Source organism: Hyperolius riggenbachi, chromosome 4, assembly GCF_040937935.1.
Source record: "Hyperolius riggenbachi isolate aHypRig1 chromosome 4, aHypRig1.pri, whole genome shotgun sequence".
In the NCBI taxonomy this organism is placed as follows: domain Eukaryota; kingdom Metazoa; phylum Chordata; class Amphibia; order Anura; family Hyperoliidae; genus Hyperolius; species Hyperolius riggenbachi.
The window spans coordinates 396,865,882-396,886,054 of NC_090649.1; the positions used below are offsets into that span (position 1 = coordinate 396,865,882).

At 43.0% G+C, this 20,173-nt stretch overlaps 2 protein-coding genes across 4 annotated transcripts in view; one reads left to right on the forward strand and one right to left on the reverse strand.

The window, feature by feature from the left end:
* The window catches only part of ABHD12 (abhydrolase domain containing 12, lysophospholipase), a 1,393,598-nt gene that overhangs the window by 778,044 nt on the left and 595,381 nt on the right, over positions 1–20,173 (reverse strand). The window lies entirely within an intron of this gene.
* ENTPD6 (ectonucleoside triphosphate diphosphohydrolase 6) overlaps positions 1–20,173 on the forward strand; it is a 54,708-nt gene that overhangs the window by 402 nt on the left and 34,133 nt on the right. For both annotated transcript variants that reach the window (XM_068232240.1, XM_068232239.1), the window contains exons 2-3: positions 3,819–4,078; positions 17,536–17,612. In XM_068232240.1, coding sequence (XP_068088341.1) covers positions 3,819–4,078; positions 17,536–17,612 — 337 coding nt within the window. The remainder of the gene's footprint in view (positions 1–3,818; positions 4,079–17,535; positions 17,613–20,173) is intronic.

Here is a 20,173-nt window from a genome sequence, read left to right on the forward strand (position 1 = left end):
CCCCTTCCTTCCCTCCCAGGCTTATTACATTATCCTTTACTGAGAGCAAGTAAAACATTCCTGACAACTGTTTGTTTTATGTACTTTAAAGGAAACTATACCTTTTTAGCCATTTTTTTTATTTTGAATTATACATTTCCTCTAAACTTATCTGTGTATGTTTTACATGGTTGTTATAGTGATATTCACAGTTTCCAAACAAAAACTTTTGAGGCTAGGTTCACAGTGGCTGTTGTGTTCCCTGTTACAGCAGGAACGCAACAGAACAGCAGTGTCGCATGTTATATTACAGTCAATGAAAAGTATGCTTTGCTGTACTTTTGATGCGCGTGTTTCATGCATTGCAGTGTGGCAAGTTGCATTAGATGTCATGTCACACCACGAACCTAGCCTAAGAAAGGGGATATCCCTACTACCCCCTGGGAAATAAATGTGATTTAAAGAACAAGCGACACCCATGCTAACCTAGAAATAAAAAACACCTATATAAGTAGATAAATACTACTTATACTTAAATAACAGATGTATTGTGCTATCCACGTAATGATTCCTGTGAATTTTATAAAGGAAAAGCAGAAAATCCTATTCTAGGCAGTGGCCATCTTGCCAAGCTAATGCTGACATCATATCCTCCCTGACTTGTTTCCCCCTCCCTTCTCTTGCTCATTGTGTATTCATTAGCTGCTCTCCTCCCAGAGTCTTCAGACACTCCCACTGAGGTGTATACTAGGAACTGCACTGTCTTTTTTTTTAATTTACACATCCAATCACTGAGTCACCTCAGCCTTGCTTGTAAACACAAGTAATCAAAGGGTGTTTCTGATAAGCAGCTAGACAGGGAAATAAATGGAAGAGGAGGAATATATTATAGATAAAAGGAACTCCCAGGATTCAACTCTTTGGCACTGTCTGGTACTAGGGCCAGTGCTCCTAAAGTATGTGATAACTACAAACCATAACAGCAGAAAGTTTTGCAAGTTTTAAATGCAGGATTAGCATCTTTATCACTTAATACACTCAGACCAGTTGCTGTTCAAATTTGATTTTTATGGTGACAATACTGCTTTAAAGAGAATCTGTATTGTTAAAATCGCACAAAAGTAAACATACCAATGCGTTAGGGGACATCTCCTATTCCCCTCTGTCACAATGTCGCCGCTCCCTGCTGCATTAAAAGTAGTCAAAAACCGTTTTAAAAAGTTTGTTTATAAACAAACAAAATGGCCACCAAAACAGGAAGTAGGTTGATGTACAGTATGTCCACACATAGAAAATACATCCATACACAAGCATGCTGTATACAGCCTTCCTTTTGAATCTCAAGAGATCATTTGTGTGTTCTTCCCCCTGCAGCTCTCATCCACTGAACAGTTACAGGCTGATTGTTTCTTCCTGCAGACAGCTCTGTGTCTGTAATTCCTCAGCATGTGACAGCTCAGCTCCTTTCACAGCCTAACAGAGGATGATTTATCCAGCTTGTAAAGCTTTCTACTCTCACTGAGAGAGCAGAGAGGCTGCCTAATCTAAATAACACACACGGGAGTGTGCATAGAGGGGGGGCCTGGAGGGGGTGTGCATAACAGATCAACAACACTGAAGAGTTGGCAGCCTTCCCGACACAGGGCGACAAATCCGACAGGAGAGAGATAAATTGATTTATTACAGAGACGGTGATAGTAGAAAGTGCTGCAGTAAGCCAGAGCACATTAGAATAGGTTTAGGACCTTGTAGGATAGTAGAAAAAAGGATGACATTCTTGTTACAGAGTCTCTTTAAGACTTTCTTAGATTAAAATTTGTGGCCTCTTCACCTTAGATTGCACTGATCACAGTTATGGCAAAGAGCTCCTGACCAATAAGCGAATGTCCTTCCTTGTCCCAGTTCTACTTGTTGATCTGTTGGTGTTCTTTTGCGTTAAAGGCTGTTGCTGACTTTATAAAATTTGTTGCTCTAAGTGATGATTGTGGATAATTTTGTATGGCAGTTTTGGACACATTACTGGTCCACTACCAACTGAGCAGCTTTACAGGATTTGCTCTGTGATGGGGAGGACAAGTGAACTGTGCTTCACTGTGGGAACTTTGTTTCACCCAAAGAACATCTAGAGCTTGCATGTATAACTCTAGATAGCCCCCTTCCTTCAGCTTTTTTTAATAGCCCTTTGGATTTTATGTATGGGTAATTCTCCCCCCCCCCCCCCCCCACATATATAATAATGACTTGAATTCTGCCATTATAGTTGTAGCTAGACGTGTGTGTGTGTGTGTGTGTGTGTGCGTGTGTGTGTGTTATTAGTGTTAGAATACATAAACCCTTATAAAAGAGTTGGACAATTTCCAGGAGTCTGGTTGCTAAGGCTCCTGTAGGGCTGGATCACACTGATATTTAAGCTGTGTGGTTACTAATAGGGATTCTCACGTTTAACTGCTGATCTTCTGGTGCACTACAGTCCTTCTATTGCTGTATAATGCACCTGAATGGTTCTGCTGATTGGATAAAGAGTATTGTACCACTCCCCAGCCTAACATCTGCAACAGCCCTAAAAATTACAGATGGTGTTACACATTTTAGTTTTCTCTTAATTGTTGCCAATGGAGCTGTCTCCTGGATTGCACAGACTGGCACCTGTTGGAATTTCAGTTAGGCAAGAACCAGAATTTGCAGAAGCTGAATTGGAACTTTTGAAGCAAGGTAATTGGATTTGAAAACTGCTGATAATGGAGCGGGCACCTGGTTAATTAGCTAATGGTTATTTTAATTGTGCTAGTGCTGAGTAGTTCAGTATTCCCCTGCAACTGTATAGGTTTGTACACACAGTTAATTAAAATGTGTGTGTCTGTCTCTCTGTCTGTCTGTCAACACTCACACACACTCTCACACACACGCACTCTCACACACACGCACTCTCACACACACGCACTCTCACACACACGCACTCTCACACACACACGCACTCTCACACACACACGCACTCTCACACACACGCACTCTCACACACACGCACTCTCACACACACGCACTCTCACACACACTCTCACACACATTACACACTCACACTCCAGTGCCCCCCCTCCCCCCCCCCCCCCCCCCCCAACTGCAAACTGTCGACCAAGGAAATCATGGGGCATGATGAGAGAATGCACAGCCGGTGCTCCTGTGAGAAACTGTGCTTGCAGCAGAGAAGGAGGTGAGCCGATGACAGCCGGGTGCTCGCCAAAACTAGCTGGGTGGAGCTCCCGGCTAAAAGAGCTTGGGGAGAACACTGCACTCCCCTAGCTAGGAGTGTTTGGTGTGGTGCAGTTGCAATGTTTACAAACTGTACGGGAACATGCGCGTGGCCCTGGGCCTTTGGAGGAGCCCAGCTGCTGCATGGATTGGGGTGGAGTGACGATGAGGGACCAAAATAACTGCATCTGGCTAGGAGAAACTTCAGGTAAGTTAAACTCAGCAAATTTATTTAACTTAAGATTTCCTTTAACTGCTCTGTACCATTATTTTGTCTGGCAGACTATATGGATGTGCTGTAGGAGCAGTTGCTACTTGTGACAAGGTTTCAGATCTCAGGATAACTGATTTACATAAGAGCTGCAGTATGAAAAGCCGTATCCTAGAGTAAATGGCTGCATCTTTACTTGTTTCCATGGCAAACAGTTATACTCCCAATGTGCTGCTTTTATTGGAACTCTTATTGTAGATTGAATTGGAGAAATGTGGAACAATGCAAGTGTGTTTGTATTGTAAGGATGATTTTTTTTATTTTTTAATAACTGTAGTGGTAATGGTATAAAATTACAATATGAAACTTTTTTCTCTTGCAGCTTTTCTGAAGCTATAGCCATGAAAATCCCAAAGCTGCCGTGTCTTCTACTGATTGCTCTGTGCATCACGCTCTTCATCAGCTACACCAGATGGAGTCCTCGCAGCCATGTCAATGCAGAAAGTGATGTCCTCAAGTTCAAAAATGAAGAAGGAAGTGTTAAACAAATAGACTCGCCAAAAATATATTATGGAATAATATTTGATGCTGGTAGCACCGGGACACGAGTGCACATCTATAAATTCAGCCATAGGTCTTCTGGTAAGTTGGTGCTAAATCCTGTGGAGATTGTTTATAGGTGGTAACAGAGAGGAGAGTGCCTGTGCTGTACACAGCAAGCAGCTGGGGTGGCAGGCCATTTGGATGTCCCACAATTTTGGTAATTGCACCCCATGATAATGGGAGCACCCAGTCCTGATAGCAAGGTATTATTTTTTTGAAATATAGAAATCTGATTATTTTATCTAGTGTTTGAAGGCTGGGTTAGACAAAATTATTGGTCGATACCCTTTTCACCAAAGGTGTATGGGTAAATGGTTATTCTGTGGAGCAGGGTCTTTGGGCTTCATATGGTCAGGGGGGGTCTTATCATCAGGGTTAGGCATTGTCGGGGAGGATCGGTTTGGCATCTCTTGGGGGGGGGGAATCATCAGGGTTAGGCATGGTCAGGGAGGATCGGTTAGGGTTAGGCATGGTCAGGGAGGATCGGTTAGGGTTAGGCATCATCATGGAGGGTCATTTAGGGTTAGGAATCTCTTGGGGGGGATCCTTAGGGTTAGACATCTCTTGGGAGGGGAGGTCCTTAGGGTTAGGCATAGTCGGGGTGGGATGGGTTAGGCATCGAGAGGGCTCCTGTGAGGTTAAGGTTAGGTCATAGTAAAATATGCATAATCTTTACAGATATTTTACGATCTGAATTGCCTAGTAGAATATGAGTAATTTTACTGGTATTCTACTAGCTGCTATTCTACTAGCTGCTATCTTCGGCACCCTTTTTGCATGAACGTGTTAAGCTTTGCTTCCAGGGATAAGGTCAGAGTGAGGTAAATGATTGGTGTTCATTTTAAAGGCCACATGAAGTGAGGGATATGCAGGTTGCCATATTTATTTGATTCTAAACCATACCAGTTGGCTGGCAGTCCTGCTGATCCTCTGCCTCTAATAGGTTTAGCCATAGACCCTGAACAAGAATGCAGATCAGATGTTTCTGACAAGATTAGCTGCATGCTTGTTTTAGGAGTGTGTCTCATGCACTACTGGAGCCAAAGAGGTCAGCAGGACTGCCCAGCAACTGGTATTATTTAAAAGAAAATAATGATAGGTTAGGTGCAGGATCTGGGTTTATGGCTACCAGTTGACAAAGTATTAGTGCTAGATATAGATCACGTTGGAAAGATGGCTAGGGAGGAGAATTGGAGTGATGGGGTTAGGGTACATTTTGAAAGATTTGGGCTTATTGGTGAAATTATTTATGTAGCACAAGGAACTATATGGACAGTATATAGTTTTATCTATGTGAACATTCCTCATCTGATCTTACTGTCATAAATTAGAAGATAGCAGAAGGACAAAATACACACCTTTAAAACTGGTGCTGGCCTACTAGAACTGGTTATGACAGAAACATTATTATTTATTGTATTTATATATTACACAGCGCTGTACAATATATAGGATTACAGACCATGACAATAGGGGGGACCGACAGCACAATACAGGTAATAGACAATAGATACAATACAGGTAATAAGCAATACGATACACAACACAATACAGGTAGTCATACAATGCCAGATCATACATTGGAGTGATAGTGCTAATAATACAAGTACATGCAGACTACCATTGCTGACCTCCTCATGTTTCTGTGTTAAAAGGTTGATCGTCTAGTTGTAATAAACTACTCCTCTAGGACAAGCATGCAGATCAAGTATGCACATTTAGGCCTCTTTCACAGTGCGACGTTAAAATCGCATGTTAAAACAATATTTAACGCAGAATAACTCACTGCAATGAAAAATCAATGCCCCATTCACAGTGCACACGTTGCGTTGGTGACTAACGCTGCACGTTAAGTGAAAGTACTGCATTATACACGTTATTAGTTGCGTCGGACTGTTTGCACATGCTCAGTAATGACCCCACACACACACACACAAAATGCATATGTAAGTAGATAACTGCTTGCTCTACTTACAGTGGAGGAAATAATTATTTGACCCCTCACTGATTTTGTAAGTTTGTCCAATGACAAAGAAATGAAAAGTCTCAGAACAGTATCATTTCAATGGTAGGTTTATTTTAACAGTGGCAGATAGCACATCAAAAGGAAAATCGAAAAAATAACCTTAAATAAAAGATAGCAACTGATTTGCATTTCATTGAGTGAAATAAGTTTTTGAACCCCTACCAACCATTAAGAGTTCTGGCTCCCACAGAGTGGTTAGACACTTCTACTCAATTAGTCACCCTCATTAAGGACACCTGTCTTAACTGGTCACCTGTATAAAAGACACCTGTCCACAGAATCAATCAATCAAGCAGACTCCAAACTCTCCAACATGGGAAAGACCAAAGAGCTGTCCAAGGATGTCAGAGACAAAATTGTAGACCTGCACAAGGCTGGAATGGGCTTCAAAACCATTAGCAAGAAGCTGGGAGAGAAGGTGACAACTGTTGGTGCGATTGTTCGAAAATGGAAGGAGCACAAAATGACCATCAATCGACCTCGCTCTGGGGCTCCACGCAAGATCTCACCTCGTGGGGTGTCAATGGTTCTGAGAAAGGTGAAAAAGCATCCTAGAACTACACGGGAGGAGTTAGTGAATGACCTCAAATTAGCAGGGACCACAGTCACCAAGAAAACCATTGGAAACACATTACACCGCAATGGATTAAAATCCTGCAGGGCTCGCAAGGTCCCCCTGCTCAAGAAGGCACATGTGCAGGCCCGTCTGAAGTTTGCCAGTGAACACCTGAATGATTCTGTGAGTGACTGGGAGAAGGTGCTGTGGTCTGATGAGACAAAAATAGAGCTCTTTGGCATTAACTCAACTCGCTGTGCTTGGAGGAAGAAAAATGCTGCCTATGACCCCCAAAACACCGTCCCCACCGTCAAGCATGGGGATGGAAACATTTTGCTTTGAGGGTGTTTTTCTGCTAAGGGCACAGGACAACTTAATCGCATTAACGGGAAAATGGACGGAGACATGTATCGTGAAATCCTGAACGACAACCTCCTTCCCTCTGCCAGGAAACTGAAAATGGGTCGTTGATGGGTGTTCCAGCACGACAATGACCCAAAACATACAGCAAAGGCAACAAAGGAGTGGCTCAAGAAGAAGCACATTAAGGTCATGGAGTGGCCTAGTCAGTCTCCGGACCTTAATCCAATAGAAAACCTATGGAGGGAGCTCAAGCTCAGAGTTGCACAGACAGCCTCGAAACCTTAGGGATTTAGAGATGATCTGCAAAGAGGAGTGGACCAACATTCCTCCTAAAATGTGTGCAAACTTGGTCATCAATTACAAGAAACGTTTGACCTCTGTGCTTGCAAACAAGGGTTTTTCCACTAAGTATTAAGTCTTTTATTGTTAGAGGGTTCAAAAACATATTTCACTCAATGAAATGCAAATCAGTTGCTATCTTTTATTTAAGGTTTATTTTTTTCGATTTTCCTTTTGATGTGCTATCTGCCACTGTTAAAATAAACCTACCATTGAAATGATACTGTTCTGAGACTTTTCATTACTTTGTCATTGGACAAACTTTCAAAATCAGTGAGGGGTCAAATAATTATTTCCTCCACTGTACATATCAGATGTAATGCACTGTCCACATTTTGGTTTCTTTTAATTTTCAATTTATATTATTTTCCTGGCAGGGGCCATCTTGTGCCCTCCAGGTTAAAGAATCCCCCCCCCCCCCCCCCTCCTCCCTGCACTGATTCAGAGCACAGCAGGGAGGATAAGGTAGCAGGCACAGACTCACCTAATAATGTATCCAAGTGCTGGCATTCCCATCTGTTCTCTGCACTACCACCGGAGGCAGTGCAGAGAGTATAGAAGGGAACTGCAGCGCCTGGAACCATTATTCACGGAGTCTGTGTGCAGCTCATTTATCCTTCCCCCTAATATTCAGCACAGGGAAGAGGGAGAATTCTGCAGATGCAGCAGAGAGGGAGCCCACATGCCTCTGGAGGAGGGGGACCGAGGACAGTGACAGGAGACAGCCTCTGGCCCCCCTCCCTGCGCACTAACATGGCTGAAACATAGAGAGTGAAGGGGAGAGCAGGCGGCCAATCACTGCACAGAGAGGTGAGTGACAGAGGCGTCAGCCAATCGGGCTGATACATTTTGCGTCTGTGTTAGTCTGCGTACCATCTTAGAGCCTGGGGTCATGGGGAGAGAAGGAGCACAGTAGTGATTTTAAAGTTTGGATTTGCCTGGTTAGCATCCTCTTGACTAGAAAATTAATTTTGTATTTAATGCCTAACAGTTACTCTTTAAAAAAACAGAAGGCTGCGCCACCTCACATACACAATTAGTGATAATCAAAAAATTACTTCCAATACAAGCTATGTAAGTTCGCTTTGGTAAGTCCCATCCACAGTATTAGAATTAAACAGTCCACTACGCTCTCACTCTTCCATCTGTATACAGTATAGTCCACCTATAAAATAAACAAACTGCACATCGCGTAATGCTGCCAGACAGATACAACACACAACCTCCATGCAGTGTCAACACTCGTGTCCCCGTCACCCAACAATAGAGGCTCACCGGAATTTAGCCACCTCGATTTTCAGGTCGTTCTTACGCTTAACCACTTCAGCCTTCAGTCGTTTTCACTTTATGCATCTGAGCAATGTTCACCTCCCATTCATTAGCCTATAACTTTATCACTACTTATCACAATGAACTGATCTATGTCTCGTTTTTTTCCGCCACCAATTAGGCTTTCTTTGGGGGGTATATTTTGCTAAGAGCCACTTTACTGTAAATGCATTTTAACAGGAAGAATAAGGAAAAACCGGTAAAAATTCATTTATTTCTCAGTTTTCGGGCATTATAGTTTTAAAATAATACATGCCGCCACAATTAAAACTCACGTATTGTATGTGCCCATTTCTCCCGGTTGTTACACCGTTTAACCACTTCAGGATTCTCGGTGCGTATATGTACGCCCCTGAATCCTGAAGTGTATTCCATGGAAACGGCCACTCGTATGAGCGGCCGTTCCATGTCAGTTCACGGAGGGTGTCTCCGTGAACACCCTGCAAGCCGATCGGCGGCTCGCAGGGTAAATGTAAACACACTGGGAAGATCTTCCCCGGTGTTTACATGTATACGGCGCTGCTGCGCAGCAGCGCCGTAGAGGAGATCGGCGATCCCCGGCCTCTGATTGGCCGGGGATCGCCGGCATCTGATAGGCTAAAGCCTATCCCATCAGGCGCAGGACGGAAATCCGTCCTGCGCCGCTCACAGGGGGAGGGAGGGAAGGGGAAGGAGGCCAGGAAGCGCTGCGGAGGGGGGCTTTGAAGAGCGCCCCCCCCCCCCGCAAGCGCAAGCAGCCGGCGGCGATCAGACCCCCCCCCCCAGCAGGACATCCCCCTAGTGGGGGGAAAAAAGGGGGGGAAGTCTGATCGGCCTGGCTGCAACCTGATCTGTGCTGTGGGCTGGAGAACCCACGCAGCACAGATCAGCACAAAATAACGTGGTACAGAAGTGGTTAAATTATGTCCCTATTACAATGTATGGCGACAATATTTTACTTGGAAATAAAAGTGCATTTTTTCCGTTTTGCATCCATCACTATTTACAAGCTTATAATTTAAAAAAAAAAATTGAAATATTTCATGTTTACATAGATATTTAAAAAGTTTAGACCCTTAGGTAAATATTTATGTGTTTTTTTTTGTTTGTTTTTTTGTATTTTTTTTATTATCATTATTAATAAACATTTTATGTGGGTATTTTTGGGAGGGTGGGATGCAAATAACTTTTTTTTTTTGTTTTTGTTTTTTGTTTTTTTGCATTTTCATGCAGTTAGCTTTTTGGCCACAAGATGGCAGCCATGAGTTTGTTTACAATGACGTCACTCTAAGCATAACACTGACGCTTAGAGTGGCGTCGGGGGAAATAGGAACAGAAAAACCTCGGCTTCCGTGCGAAGCTGACGGTTTTTCTCGGGGGGAGAGCAATCAGTGATCGGGCACCATAGCTCGATTCACTGATTGCCTGGCTAGCGAACCGCGGGTCGGGAGTACGCGTACACGCGCACGATCGGGCGCGCGGGAGCGCACATGGCCTCCTGGGCGTAGCTAGTACGTCCAGGAGGCCAAAGTAGTTAATATATGTTCATCAGGTTTCACTGAAGTACCCTGGTGAACATATATTAAGCGTGAGATCCACCTGAAAATCGAGGTGGCAAAAAATTTGCGTTGCGACTTTAACGTCCAAAACGCAACGTCCTACTGTGAAAGGGGCCTTAGAGGACAGTTGTGATGGCCTTTTTTTTTTTTTTTTTTTTTTTTTTTTTTTTTTATTCTCTGAACAGGCTTACTTTAGTCAATGAATTTGAAATGTTTATAGTTTCACTAACTTGCAGTCAGAATGCACGATGGCATGCCAACATGAGGATGATCTTTGAACTAACATGATGCACTAACATGGGGTGGAGTGTCTGTGTACAGCAGCAATGTAGTTGTCAGTGAACATTATACGTTTAAATAAAGACTTTGACCAGGGCTGGACAAATCCCAGGAGCTAATTTTCCAGGACGCCTTCATAATGATTGCTAGTTTCTAAATGTTGTTTTCTCTACCTGTTAGTGGAACTGGCTACTTAATTTTCTACCTAGAATAATTGAGAAATTATGAAATGCTTATTACATGGCTTTAATTAAAAAAAAATACGGAAGTTGAGCACCTAAAGACACCACTAGTGAGTTGCATTGTATTTAAAGGTCCAATAATGCATGTAGATCGATTTCCAATAGATTTAATTCTGAAATTTATTGGAAATCCTGTTCCTAGTGTGGCACACATCAGATTCCTGTCTGATTTATCTGACAGAAATCTATCTGCTGGTCAAATCAGCTGCAAATCTAGAAGTGTATGGCCACCTTTACTCTGTAGTGTCTTTGATGTAAAATTTGTATACGACCACTAATCTAATCATTATTTGCACATTACGTTTGCATCCCTACTAGTGCATTCACTGTATGGCGAAAGTATAGAATTTAGCCATACAGTGAAAGCACTAGTATAAAGAATGCAAATGTAATCTGCAAATTAGTTTTAGTACAGTAGTAGTATTTACTGTTGTGATAATTTGATGGATAAACTGTATATGTTCATATATAAAAGAAAGAAACCTTAGACTTCTTTTGTGAAATGAGCAAATATTAACTGGTTTAATGACAATAGATCCTTAGGTGTGTGTGTGTGTGTGTGTGTGTGTTTTCAGTAAATTGTGTGTAAGCGAATCAGTTGCTTTAGCAGATTGTGTTTAATGCTGCAAATTAATTACTTTTATATTACTTTCTGTGCCAGGATAGCATTTAAAAGCCAGCAAAGTCACAAAGGCTTCAATTCATCAAGCATTACCGCATTCGGTAATGCTGAAAACAGCTGACTTAACGAAGCACTTTAGAAAATGTTAATTCATCAAAGCTGTTACCGAATGAGAAGCTGAAATGACACAGCAATGAGATAAATTACCGACATGTGCTCAACAAATGTTAATTCATCAAGGTTCCCACATTCGCTAACACATTCGGTGTTTATCTCAAGCTCTCCCCTGTCGTTACAGGCTTCGATAGCCTTCTGTGTGAATGTTTTCATGATTAGCAGGAGCAGGCAGATGAATTAGCACAGTGAAGTGTAAAATACCGAATGCGGTATTTTAAGGACTGGGGTTTTGTTATCGAACACCCTTTGATGAATTGAAGCCAAAGACTTAAACCCAGCAAAGTAGGATTAGGAATGATTGTTAAGCTGAGAACATTCCAGTTGCTTAAAGTGACCCTTAAAGCTGAGTACACACGTACGATAACGATCGTTCGAAAACAAACGATAACGACAATCGGACCGATAATCGTGCGCTCCAAATTTTCCAACGATCGTTTTTTTGGACGATAACGACCGTTATCGTTCAATCCGACCGATCCAACCCGGCGGATTTTTTCGAAAGATAATCGTTCAATCGTTGCAGTGTGTACAAAGATCGTTCGATAACGCATGTTCTTATTGCCTGTCATAACGTCACTTCCGTTTGCGCACGCATTTTTTAATCGTTCGTCGTTCAGTACTTTATACTTATATCGCTCACGTGTGTACACAATCGTTCATTACGAACGATCTTTTCAGTCTAATTTGAATATCGTGTAAACGTCACGAATCGTTCGTAACGAACGATCTTTATCGGACGTCTATACGAACCCTAAGTGAGAGGGATATGGTGGTTGTCCATATTTTATTTTAAACAATACATATTGCCTGGCTATCCTGCTGAGCCTCTGCATCCAATGCTTTCAGCCAGAGACCCAGAACAGGTATGCAGATCAGATGCTCTGAATAACATTAGTTGTTTGCTTCTTTCAGTTCTTCGATTTAGAAGCTACTGAACCCAACAGCAGGACAGCCAGGCAATTGGCCTAGCTTAAAGCATACCTGAAGCAGGAATTGAAAATAAAATTGGGTATTTAACGGCACCTCAGTGAAGGGAAGCATTTGGTCCCTCTAAGCATATTTGACAAGGGCTTGTTGGATATGCCTTTGTGGCCACACTCTTGTTTGTATAGGAGTGCGGCCGTACGTGTGCAAGTATGGTCCATGCGTGTTCAGTAGAATAAATCTGCTCATCCTGGAGCACAAAGGGGCCACCTAATGCTGCTATCTGGTGGAAAGAGAACTGAATACCGCTATATTGGGGGGCCCATGTAATCTTTTGCCTAGCCCCATTTACTTCTTGTAAGGCTATCTGCAATCAGGATAAGGCAAAAAATTAGATGCTTCACTCACCCTGGTCTTCTTTACCCCTCCTGCACTGTGCTGGAACCCTCTAAAGGAAACTTGGCATGATTGCTCTTGGTCACACACTCCTCAATATATGAGCGCAGGCATTACGCACAGCTGCACCTGTGCAGTAGCATGGGAGCCACATGAGCACAAGCAGCTCCATGCTACTGCGCAGGTTCATAGACTGGCATGTGTGTACATTTTTATATTTTAAATGTATGGTCCCTGTGTTGTGCTCTCTAACTCCACTCAGTTCCACTTGAGATTCACTTGTACTTTCCGCTCATAGGGCAGAGTCACGGAGAAGTGTACACGGGGATACATTAAAATGAAAACCCTGTATTTAACTGCCTAATGACTGCTCAATGCCAATTGGCGAGAGCAGCACGGCTGTCCCAGGACCACTCCACACCAATTGGCGTGAAGTGCTAGGGGCGGTGATTGCAGTGGATTGCGCGCTGATGCGTGCGCATCCTCGCTTAAATGATGATTGAGCTCTGCTCCGTCATCAGCCTCCCAGCGGTGATCGCCGCTAGGGACTGTTAGACGGTGAAACCGCCCTCTAATAATGCTGTACAGTGCTGCGATCTTAGGTAGCGCTGTACTGGGGACAGCAGTGACACTTCTGTCCCCCTGGGGGAGACTGGAGCGATCCGCTGTTATAGGCAGGCAGAGGGAGGGACTTGAATAAAAATAAGGAAAAAAAATGTATTTAATGAAAAAACCTTTATTAAAAAAAAAAAAAAGAATCAAACATCCTGGGAGCGATCAAAGCCCACCAACCGGAATCTCTGGAGAGAAGGGGGGTGGGGGATCACTTGTGTGCTGAATTATGCGGCCCTGCAGTGAGCCCTTAAAGCTGCAGTGGCCTATTTTTTTATTTTTTTTATTTTTTATTTTTTTTTAATGGCCTAGTCACTAGGGGGGGTTTAAGACCGCGGTCCTCAAGAGGTTAAATAGTGCGGAGAACCTGTAAAGTTAGATGATATGTGTGTGTTTCCACTGAGAAGGAAATGCATCATAATAGGGGACCTAATTAGCATGTGTGAGCTGACTTTCACCCGCTCTACCAAACTTCTCTCAGGTAAAAAAAAACATTTTTGAGTGGAGATTTGCTTAATTACTTATTTCCATAGCTTTTCAATGACCAGGCTATCGGAACAACCTCTATCTTGTTTGTGTTTTGCTATGCAAGATTATGAAAATTCTATATGCAAATTTATGCAGCTTGAAAAAGGACCAAACCATTTATGTTTAAACAATACCAGTTGCCTGGCTGTCCTGCTGATCCTCTGCCTCTAAGGTCACTTTTACACTTACCGTGTTGAGGTACTCTACCTTGCTGCAGCTCATCAAAGTGGCCATTAAAGTGTGAGACCTGACACGCTGCCTGCGGTGCGACAGCAGTGCTCCGGGCACCACAGAAGTAACGCACAAGCTGCAATGCGTTGCCCCTTAATGCCCTGAAGAGTATCAGACGTCGCGTGTTAATTTTTCCTTTTTTTCTTTAGTCCCGCAGTGCAATTGTTCCAAATTGCACCTCTACTGCAGTGTATTAAAATCTTTTATTTAGTCTAATACTTTTAGTCATGGACCCTGTACAAGCATGCAGGACCAATGTATCTGGCTGAAGTCTGACTGGATTGGCTGCATGCTTGTTTCAGGTGTGTGATTCAGATTCTACTGCAGCCAAAGAGATCAGCTGGACTGCCAGGCAACTGGTATTGTTGTTAAAGCGGACCTGAACTCAGAACGTCCTTTCTGCTTTAAAAGCTACCCAACAGCATAATAACCTTTAAACAAAAACATTTCTTTGTTACAGCTGATATAAATCTGCACTGTTTCTACTTCCTGATTCACGGAAGCAGCCATATTGTTAACAGCCTGTGCTTTCAAATGGGCTTATCTGCCATCTCTGCCATAGGCAGTCAAGTGACAAATTACAACTTGTCATTAGACACAAATGAGGGGGAATTAAACAGGCTAAACTTTCTAAATCCATACAGTGTGTATGTCTGTTTTTCTTCTCATGTGCAAGAGTTCAGATCCACTTTAAATAAATACGGCAGCCCCCATATACCTCTCAGTTCAGGTGTCCTTTAACCACTTCACCCCAGAGGGGTTTTTACGGACGAGCGATTTTCACCTTTCAGTGCTCATCCCTTTCATTTGCCAATAGCTTAATCACTACTAATCACAATGAAATTATCTAGATCTTGTTTTTTTCACACCAATTGGCCTTTTTGGTGTTGATATTTGATTTCAGTAATTACTTTATTTTCTATGCATTTTAAAGGGGAAAAACAAGGAAAAAATGAAAAAATACACTATTTCTCCAATTTCATCCCCTATAGTTTTAATATAAACAATGCTACTGTGCATAAAACCCACACATTTTATCTGCCTATTTGTCCTGGTTATCACAAGGTTTTAATTATGCCCCTAGTACAAAGTATGTTAACAATCTAGTATTTGAAAATGAAGGTGTGTTTTGTTTTTGTTTTTTTTTTTCACGTGCACGGAAATGAGCACAGCGGCAGCAGCACTGTCTGACTTATAAAAACGTCCTGGAGCCGTTGAGGCTCTAGCAGGACGTTTTTATACGTCAGGTTGTCATTAAGTGGTTAAAGTCAGGGGAGAGGAGTTTCATGGCACAAGGAGAAATTCAGCAGAGAACTGGTCAGGAGAAGTAGCAGCATTCTGAAGTCTTCCTGCCTGCCGCAACAATGAGGACACTCCTGTAGCTGCAGTTTAGATAATTTATGGCTTTGATTCTTCTGGCAGATAGTGTGTGTGTGTACCACTTTAACCACTTGCCGACCGCCCACAGCCGATGGGCGGCGGCAAAGTGGACGCCGAAAGGACCGCAATACGCCCATCGGCGTTGCGTCCTTTCGGCATGCCCGGGGAGTGATCGCGTCACTGGTGACGCGCGCTTCCCCCGGCAACTGGCTCCGCCCACCCGTGACGACAACCCGCCGGCCGTTCGGAAGCGCCGGCAGGTTGTTAACCCCACGATCGCCGCATACAAAGTGTATAATACACATTGTAATGTATTATACGGGCTGCCTCCTCCCCTGGTGGTCCCAGTGTCCGAGGGACCACCAGGGCAGGCTACAGCCACCCTAGTCTGCACCAAACACACTGATCCTGCCCCCCCCTTCCCTTTGATCGCCCACAGCACCCCTCAGACCCCCCCTGCCCACCCCTCAGACTCCTGTTTACACCCAATCACTCCCCTAATCGCCCATCAATCACTCCCTGTCACTATCTGTCGACGCTATTTTTTTTTTTTGTTTAGGCCCTAACTGCCCCCTGGGGCCTCCTGATCACCCCCCCCCCCCCTGTGTACTGTATGCATCTATCCCCCCTGTAATAACCCACTGGTCACCTGTCAATCACCCCCTGTCACTGCCACCCATCAGTCAGCCCCAAACCTGCCCCTTGCGGGCAATCTGATCACCCACCCACACTATCAGATCGCCCACAGACCCGATGTCAGATCACCTCCCAAGGGCATTGTTTACATCTGTTCTCTCCTCTAAACACCCACTAATTGCCCATCAATCACCCCCTGTCACCACCTGTCACTGCTACCCATCAGATCAGACCCCCTATCTGCCCCTAGGGCACCCAATCACCCACCCCACACCCTCAGAACACCCTCAGACCCCAGCCCTGATCACCTCGCCAGTGCATTGCTTGCATCTATTCCCCCCTCTAATCACACCTTGAGACACCCATCAATCACCTCCTGTCACCCCCTAGCACACCTACCCATCAGATTAGGCCCTAATTTGCCCATGTGGGCTCCTGATCACTCGGCCAAACCCTCAGACCCCCTTCTGACCACCTACCCAGTGCATTGATTGCATCTATTTTCCCCTCTAATCACCCCCTGAGACACCCATCAATCACCTTCAGTACATTGTACGCTTAGAGTGACATCATGTAAACAAACTCGAGTGTGCCATCTTGTGGCCAAAGAGTAAAACTACATCTAAAAGTAAAAAAAAATTACACTACACAAATTTTTCCCAAAATAAAACACTATTTACTTCCCCCCCCCCCCCCCCCTCCCAAAAATACCCACATAAAATGTTTAATAAAAAAAAAAAACATTTCCAATTTAAAAAAAAAAACACATAAATATTTACCTAAGGGTCTAAACTATTTATTTAAATATCTATGTAAAGATATTTTTTTTTTTTTTTTTTTTTTATAAGCTTGTAAATGGTGATGGATGCAAAACGGGAAAAATGCTCTTACTTCCCAATAAAATATTGTCGCCATACATTGTGATAGGGACATAATTTAAACGGTGAAATAACCGTGACAAATGGGCAATTACAATACGTGGGTTTTAATTATGGAGGCATGTATTATTTTAAAACTATAATGGCCGAAAACTGAGAAATAATGAATTGTTTCCTTTTTTTATTCTTACTGTCAAAATGCATTTACAGTAAGGTAGCTCTTAGCAAAATGTACCCCCCAAAGAAAGCCTAATTAGTGGCGGAAAAAACAAGATATGATCAGTTCATTGTGATAAGTAGTGATAGTTATAGGCGAATGAATGGGAGGTGAACATTGCTGGGATGCATAAAGTGAAAACGACTGAGAGCTTAAGTGGTTAAGGGCTAGAAAGACTGTGCTCCTCAAGTGGTTAATATGGTGACTTGTTTTTCTTTTCTAGCCGCACCCATACTGGACCATGAGACATTTAAAGCAATAAAGCCAGGACTGTCTGCTTATGCTGATGAGCCAGAAAAGGCAAGTATACAACATAGCCTATTCTGCCACAGCGGTTGGAATTATCATTAATATGTGGTTTTGTCATTAGTTAGTCATGTGAATTAAGTGTAATTGTACTCCAGGAAAAGACAATAATTAAATCATTTAATTAGCCAGGCTGTATGACTTATTTGTGCTATTAATATTCTCAGAAGTTTTGTTGGTTTCTTTATGTTTAGGAAAATAACAGACCTGATTACCACAGTGGGTGACCTTTATTACAACTTTCACTTAGCTGATTTCTGTGCTTTGTTTTTTTTTGTTTTGTTTTTGTTTTTTTTTGTTTTTTGGGGGGGGGGGGGGGGGGAGTGGCATCCATGTAATAAAAGTACTTGGAAAAAAAGAGCGTAAGGGATTGTCACTAGTAGGTTATCAGTAAAATTACCAGTGTTTTACTACCTACTTCTGATGGTAAAATATTGGTCAAAATTACTAATATTTTACTATGACTTAACCTAACCCTACTGTCACACAGAACCCTCCCTCTACTGATACCCATACCTAGCCCTTAAAGACCCCCCGTGTTGCCTGAACTTTAACCTATGTTTATAATCTAAGTCTATATTTAGTGGTACTAAGTGAGGAGCAATGTTTTGATATGATGACTTTATTTTCATTGTAGTCAGGTTAAGGAGACCCCCCTCCCCCTGTGAAAAGCTTTGGAGTGATGATGGTGAAAACCTAGCTGGTGTTCATGTCATATCTCCTTCAGTAAGTTCCTCCAACAGGGCAGTGATGGCTATGCAAAACGTGGAAAAGGCTATTAATAGCTTGCTAGAGGTTGTCATCCGGCTTTCTTTGCATGAACTCATCAGTGCTGCACCTTCTGTGAGCCACATCCTGGAACATAACGTGCAGGCTTCACAACACCTGAAATATTTATTATTCCCAAGGTGCCTTAAAGGAAAAGGGTACATTTTGCAATATAACCGGTTCAGCGCCGCAGTGCCGACAATCTCATGCATCCGAGCAACGTTGACCTCCCATTCATTCGCCTATAACTTTATTGCTACTTATCACAATGAATTGATCTACCGGTATATCTTGTTTTTTTTCCGCCACTAATTAGTCTTTCTTTGGGTAGTACATTTTGCAAATTTTTTTTTTTTTTTTTTTTTTTTTTCTAAATCCATTTTAACAGGAAGATTAAGAAAGAAATGAAAAATTCATTATCATTAACCATTAAAGTTTGAAATTAATATACGCTACCGTAATTAAAACTCATGTATTTTATTTGCCCATCTGTCCCGGTTATTACACCGTTTAAACCAGTGGTTCCCAACCTTTTGAGGTATCGCCCCTTAGGGGAAGACGACTCACCCCTGTCGCCCCCCCCCCCCCCTTCTCTTAGTAAGGTATACCCTTACGCCAGGTGGTGGTGCCAGTGGAGGGGGTAGCGCTGTGACCTTGCCAGCTAAAAATAGCCGGTGACTCAACTACTTTGCGCCAATTCCCTTACCGGTGTAATGTCAGCTATTGCAGCCCCGCACGTTGTGCAGCCCCGCATGCGCAGTAGGAGCCTGTGTCCCATTAAATTGTGCAGCCACATAAAACGTCCTAAATATCTCCGCTTCCGCACCACGTACACTCCCGAAATTTTCAGGGGAGGGAGGGGACCCCCAGCTCTAGCTCTGTGCCGAATTACAGCCCCTGATCCCCGCTGGTTCCCAAGACTGATTGCAGCAAACCTATCTCGGGAACTAGCGGGGCTCGGGGTCTGCAATTCGACACAGAGCTAGATCTGGGGGTCCCCTCCCTCCCCTGAAAATTTCGGGAGTGTACGTGGTGCGGAAGCGGAGATATTTCAGGTAAATAATATCTAACTTCCCACTGAGCATGCGCGATACTCAGTGAGGAAGGCTGCTTCCGGGCTGCAATATCTGACATTACATCGGCGCGTGACCGAGCCCTGAGGAATTACGCAACTCTATCATGCACACTTGCATATTTTATACAGATCATATTTTTTTGCCCATAATTTTCTTAAAAACGAGTGACACTGCGACACTTTATTTTTTTTCTGCCTTTTCATACTGATCGCCCCCCCCCCCCCCCCACAAATTTACTGCCCCCCTTAGAACCCGAATCGCCCACCTGGGGGCGATCGCCCCCAGGTTGGGAACCACTGGTTTAAACGATGTCCCTATCACAATTTATGGTGCCGATTATTTCATTTAGAAATAAAGGTGCATTTGTTCAATTTGCGTCCATCACTATTTATAAGCTTCTAATTTTAAATAATAACATACTCTCTTGACGTGCATATTTAAAAAGTTCAGACCCTTGGGTAATTATTTATGATGTTTTTGTTTTGTTTTTTATTTTTTTTATTTTTTTATAAAAAATGTATGTGGGTAATTTTTGGTGTGGGAGGGAAACTGCCTATTTTAAATGTAAAATATTATAATTCTTTAATTAAAAATGTATGTGGGTGCAGTTTACCATTTGGCCACAGTGAAAAGTCCTGGATGCGAACGATCTCGCATCCAGGAACTAAAAATCAGAGGAGAAGTTTCCTGGGGGCAGAAATACCGCGCTCT